This window comes from Filicampus tigris, chromosome 17 (assembly GCF_054856515.1).
Source record: "Filicampus tigris isolate MCC_2025a chromosome 17, RoL_Ftig_1.0, whole genome shotgun sequence".
NCBI lineage: Eukaryota > Metazoa > Chordata > Actinopteri > Syngnathiformes > Syngnathidae > Filicampus > Filicampus tigris.
This window is the reverse complement of record NC_141233.1, coordinates 3,126,028-3,132,220: the sequence shown is the minus strand read 5'-3', so window position 1 is coordinate 3,132,220 and position 6,193 is coordinate 3,126,028. Positions and strand designations below refer to the sequence as shown.

General features: G+C 43.2%; 1 protein-coding gene across 1 annotated transcript; it reads left to right on the top strand.

The window, feature by feature from the left end:
- The first annotated feature begins 200 nt into the window (after nt 1-200).
- On the top strand, nt 201-4,546 carry ckma (creatine kinase, muscle a). The gene is made up of 8 exons (XM_086012481.1): nt 201-339; nt 1,270-1,478; nt 1,553-1,707; nt 1,810-1,942; nt 2,093-2,264; nt 3,588-3,711; nt 3,792-3,981; nt 4,073-4,546. Exons 2-8 carry the CDS (start codon nt 1,286-1,288, stop codon nt 4,249-4,251), a joined length of 1,146 nt encoding a protein of 381 aa, XP_085868607.1. The 5' UTR covers nt 201-339; nt 1,270-1,285; the 3' UTR covers nt 4,252-4,546.
- The last annotated feature ends 1,647 nt before the right edge of the window (nt 4,547-6,193 follow it).

Genomic DNA, 6,193 nt, shown 5'->3' with positions numbered 1-6,193 from the left:
TGCCCCGGTAACACGTCTACCCTTGTGACCCCCTTCACTGCTCGGATACTCTCGCCATCCATTGGTGCTATCTATGGGCGGGTGCGGGCGTGACGGGGGTGACGCTACAGCTGTGGGCGCCCTTCTTGGCTGACTTCAAGTGTATATCAGAGTATTGATGCGTAGGCGCCGGCCAATCAGATTGGAGCAGGCACTAAAATGGCAAGACCAATGGTTGAGTGTCTGCCCAGTATATAAACAGGGAGCAAAGACCTTCAAAATTGGGTGACCCCTAATTTGGCCGCAGTGAACAGGATCTGATCCCAAGGATTGTTACCTCTATTCTTGTCTAGTGTGCAGGTAAATATATCATTTTAATAGTTAGATTCGGGAAGGAGGATGAAGATACCGTATTTGAGGATTGTGAGAAGCCTACAAAATATAAGAATGTCAGATATCAATAATACTCTATTTACAAGATTTTTGCTATGATGCTACATGGATTAATTGATTTTTGACTGAAGGACACGTAATGTTTTTCGGGTGCCTGAACTTACTGTATTCTGTATTGTCTTTGGGGTAATCAGAACCATTTGACTTACGATGTGGCTTTCTCCATACATTTGAAAAGATCAAACAGTTCCCGAAAGTTATTTCTAATTTGTAGTTATCCAAACAAATATAACAACGTAATTAATTGGTTGTAGTTCATTAAGTATGATATGTCATGCGCCACTTACATCACCGCATGCCTTAGTAGTTGGGATTGCAAGTAAAACATGCCTGTATAGAAAAAAAAACATAACCTGTGTAGTAGACTGGAGAAAAGCACATGGTCAGTGATCTGTCAGGAGTTTAGCTTTGACATAGTTTGATCCCAAGGGGTGAACAGTACAAGCATGTCACAAACGTTGAAGCCGTCTTCTTATGTAAAGCACGATTGTTGTTGTTAAACGGTATCATGAGAACAAGACTGTGAATTTGCTAAGCGGCAGCTTACAGTATATCTTAAGGACAATTTGGAGACATGGATTTGCAGGCCGACATGATGAAGCTAAAAATACCCCCACTTCACCCCGCTCCCTCCCAACCCACTCTATTTTAACTGGACATTTGATACCTTGGAAACGGTGTGAGACATGTAACCGGGATTCCTCTGAGGCACATAAAACGACTGCAGCTGTCTCTTTTGAGCTATTCCGTATCATGATATGTTTCACTTCATAATCATATCAGCTGTCTTGCGCTTTCCAAAACGTATAGACAACCTGTGTTTGCTTCCCTCTGCAGTGTTAGAAAAGCAACCATGCCTTTCGGAAACACCCACAACAACTTCAAGCTCAACTACAAAGTTGAGGAAGAGTATCCCGACTTGTCCAAACACAACAACCACATGGCCAAGGTTCTGACCAAGGAAATGTATGGCAAGCTGAGGGACAAGCAGACACCCAGTGGCTACACCTTGGACGATGTCATCCAGACTGGTGTCGACAACCCCGGTATGACAGTCATTTCATAACCAAATGCATCGGTAAACCGATAGGATTTGATCTTAAAATCAATCATCCCTTAGGTCACCCCTTCATCATGACTGTTGGCTGTGTTGCTGGCGATGAGGAGTCCTATGAGGTTTTCAAAGATCTGCTGGACCCCATCATCTCCGACCGTCACAGTGGATACGGCCCCAATGACAACCACAAGACCGACCTGAACTTCGAGAACCTGAAGGTGTTTAATGACGACAACCTAAACTACAACTTGACGGGGATATATATTTAACAACACGTGCAGAATGTTACCCAAACATGACTCTTTCGTTCTTGTTAATAGGGTGGTGATGACTTGGACCCCAACTACGTTCTGTCCAGCCGTGTCCGTACCGGCCGCAGCATCAAGGGATTCACCCTGCCACCCCACAACAGCCGTGGCGAGCGCAGAATTATCGAGAAGCTGTCCGTCGAGGGTACGATTGAGTAAATTACGTGTAAACAATAGACTACACTCTTGAAAAGCATTATAAATTGTTGAATGTAGCATAGAAATGGTGTTTCTTGTCACTCGTATCAGGTTATGTTATAAATGTTTCGTTTCCTAATAATACGCAACTCACCAGCTCTGACCAGCCTGGATGGTGAGTTCAAGGGAAAATACTACCCCCTGAAGTCCATGACTGATGCTGAACAGGAGCAGCTCATTGCTGATCACTTCCTGTTTGACAAGCCCGTCTCCCCCCTTCTCACTTGTGCTGGTATGGCCCGTGACTGGCCCGACGCCAGAGGCATCTGGTGAGTATGAACATCTTGAATGATATGAAATACGCCATTTTCGTAAGTCAACGAGGACACCGCTTTATAGACCAAACTAGCAACACGTTTGATTTAACTCATTAAAGCCTGAAGCCCCTCGTGAGGCATCTCTCTAAAACCTACGGTCGTCTTTGGAGTCACCCTTGAAAAGCAGACATTTTCGCCACCTACGAAATGATGAATATCTCAGCCCCTGTAGCAGATAGAAACAGAATTTGAGATTTTAGACATGTGGCTTTTCACACAGGCATTATTACTTTACTGTTTCAATCGAAGATGCAAGTGAAGCACTATTTTTAATTTTAAAAATCGAGTGGTAATTACCATGCTATATTCTCTTACGAAGACGTTGAAATCGTCATTGTCTACAAACATATATCTTAACCATGCATCATGTTTGGATGGTTTCACGGCTTTAAAGTCCGCAAGTGTGTCGTCTCTATCACTGCCGTGACTTATAGCAGAGCTCCTGCGATCGACCGCGTCCGCCATTACTCCTCGAAAAAATTCCGGCTATGCTCCGACAACTCACGACACCGTCACATGCACAGGATTGTGCTCAGTGAGAGAAATATTCAGGTACACCCTGATTTTTCCAGGCCCACCCTTTAGCTACGTTCTGGCTCCGCCCCTGCTGGGAAGTTGCAATTAGTAGGTTCCAATTGAAAAACAATACATTTTTATTGTGTTATTTTATATCATACATATTATATTGAAAAATGACAGCCAAGTTGTGAAGTAAATACTGTATATCGCCAAATCCTGTATATCGGTTATTGGTGGAAACAAGTCTTAATAATTACTCTAGTCTACAAGTGCAATGTAACTTTTCACTTGTGGATACTGACAGGCAATCATTCCTGCAGGTTTTGATGAACTGCCACGCTATGCAATCATGAACAATATGAATATTTTGTTACAATTTGAATAGAATGAACAACTGGTCCCCAAGTGAATGTGGCCAGAATTTACAGAGTAAACACTTACAACTACAGTATATCGCTGGCTTCGGGCCAAAACCTCGAAAGTGACATTTTGATGAATTTCATATTTTTTCAAAAATTGATAATATTGGTCAGTCCACCCAACACCGCATAGGTGTTACTTTTACACATTATTGACCAATTTAACGTGTTGAAAATGGCTTGCTCGCTTTCATGGTGCAATGCTAACGGTTGAACAAACTTGCCATTTTGGGGGGTCTCCTGAAAAGTGACTATTTAGGAGGTACAAAGTTTTGGCCCGACGCCAGCGTTATATAATGTCACTTGCGATCCTTTTTTTTTTTTCTCCCATCTAAAGGCACAACGACAACAAGACTTTCTTGGTCTGGGTGAATGAGGAGGATCACCTGCGCGTCATCTCTATGCAGAAGGGCGGCAACATGAGGGAGGTCTTCAAGCGTTTCTGTGTTGGCCTTCAGAAGGTACAATGAAAGAAAAATTCTAATCCTGCCCTGAAGAAGTAGAGGCTTTTTTTGACATTCCTTCTATCTTTGGTCACCAGATTGAGGAGATCTTCAAGAAGCACAACCATGGCTTCATGTGGAACAAACATCTGGGCTACATCCTGACCTGCCCCTCCAACCTGGGAACTGGTCTGCGTGGCGGCGTCCACGTCAAGCTGCCTAAGCTGAGCACACACCCCAAGTTTGAGGAAATCCTCACCAGGCTGCGTCTGCAGAAGCGTGGCACAGGTATGGATGCGGATCTTCTTGCCACAAAATCTCTACGGAGAAGTGAAATCTCCAATTTGCTCCTGAAAACCGCTGCCCTGCTTCTCTAAAGGCGGTGTAGACACTGCGTCCGTGGGTGGCGTGTTCGACATCTCCAATGCTGATCGTCTGGGTTCCTCGGAGGTCGAACAGGTCCAGATGGTGGTTGATGGTGTCAAGCTGATGGTGGAGATGGAGAAAAAGTTGGAGAAGGGAGAGGCCATTGACAGCATGATCCCTGCCCAGAAGTAAAGAGGAACAATCCTGTTGTGGTTTTTTTTCTCATGACGATTTCATGTGCAATCGAGCCAACTGGTGTGCGTGCAGAGGACACAGCAGCTCATTGAGAGACTCTTGACTCTGCTCACCTTTTCCTCCTTCCATCTTTTTTCACGTCCCCTTGTGTTGGTTGGTAACATCCTAGGATCAATCCCCACTGAGCTAGGCTCACCTAGCAAAACGTGGCAATGCCTACTTTTTGGTATAAAAAGTAATAAATATTTAAACTGTTCACTGCTCAATAAAAAAAATGCCCCATTAACAAATACATGAAACGATGTGTTTTTTTTATGTCACAAATCCTTTGACATGTCTTTGTACCCCTGGGAGCCAAAGACATTTGAAAACCATGTCAATTTCTCACGTTGTCATTGGCTAGTAAGAGGTGGGCATTCCATATCGGACCGATTCGTTTTGCTGACGTTAAACGATAGACAGGAAACTTAAAAGAAAGACGGACTAAGCACAGACGGAAGTGGATTCTCGTCCGTCTTTGTAATGGTCAAGTCTGAACGGACCTCACAGTCCATCATTGACGAACACCCGTTTTGCTGACAAGAGACAGAGACGCAACACAGATTGCATTGACCGTATATGTACAGCAGGTGGCGGTATGCACCAAAGAGAGAATCATGAGTTAGTTCTTACCGAATTAATTCGGAGTTCAGAGGTAATAAAGTACTGTATAGCTTTGAATACAGAGACAGCTTTATAGAGACGTTCTTGTGGGTTAAAGTTTACATTCTTTTTTTTTTTTTCAAGAGTAGGGTGAGAAGTTTGTGAAACGGTATTTTGAAGCCCGCCCCACACTCCATTTCAGAAAGTGGCAGCAAATCGTGTCTGCCAACCAAGACATGGGAAGAAGGAGGTGGGGCATATATTATATATGCTGACTAGAAATGGAGCGTTTTGTGAATGGTTATTTATTTATTGATTTCTCCCAAAAACATAATATTTGAAAATACAAGCTAATTTAATTTTCCTGATGAAAAAATACTTAAAGAAGGTTTTTGAGTGAAAAATGGGCCACCCCTTTAATTTCTGATTCCTCTCGTTCCAAACACTACCACAATACTGCTTCCCCTTCACCCTGCACTCAAAGAGTTATGCTGTAAAAACAGGCCAGTGGCCCAGTTCTCCTGTGTCATATCTTACAGGCAGCTGGGTCTCCATAGATCTCTACGCATAAACATCTATTTGTTGATGTCTATGCTCTGTCACTATGTACGCAGCACTTCCACATTCTGTGTTCACATAGACTTCCCACTGGAATCATAGACGAATTCTCTGCCTGGTGGAATTGCTGTTTATCTCTTTACTTCAGGGTTTACATCTCATTGTACCGCTGCAATTTTAAATAGAAGTTTGCTACATTGGTGTTGTTGTGTTGATCTTTCTTCCATTGGTAAAGGTAGAAAATGGGTGCGCCATTCTGCGCCATAGTGGGAGTGAACACAGCCGACATTAAAGCGGCTTCCCATATTTCCCCTTAAATTCGCTCTAGATGACGGAAGCATAACAGATTCATTGGCGCCTGTGCAGGAGACTGGCAAGCGCATAGTATATATATGGAGTATAAGAAACTCCAAAAAGATTTCCACTTCAACCGTATTCAACCTTTGGTTGTACAAACTTGTAGTTAAAGAGGAACTCAAGGCAAAAATGTTCTTTGCAATAAAGTATTGAGTTTTTCTTCACTAGCCTAAATGCGGTGTTCTGATTAAAATTGTGCTAGTGTGATAAGAATTAAGCAGATCAAGCCACCCGTTTTAATCCACCTCAGGGGGTTCTATTTTGACATTGTACCGCCCTCTACTGTTGACCAAAACGGAGGCCAAAGCGCCCTCGAGCTCGCAATAACTCAGTTTTCTTGGTTTGGTCACACGCTTGTGTATATACGGCAAATATTTTGGAT

Bases quoted from the DNA above. Each gene is read 5' to 3' on its own strand.
- ckma (XM_086012481.1), top strand. From the start codon at position 1,286: ATGCCTTTCGGAAACACCCACAACAACTTCAAGCTCAACTACAAAGTT. The intron at 1,708-1,809 runs GTGTTTAATGAC...TCTTGTTAATAG, and splicing joins TGAACTTCGAGAACCTGAAG to GGTGGTGATGACTTGGACCC. The intron at 2,265-3,587 runs GTGAGTATGAAC...TCCCATCTAAAG, and splicing joins CCCGACGCCAGAGGCATCTG to GCACAACGACAACAAGACTT.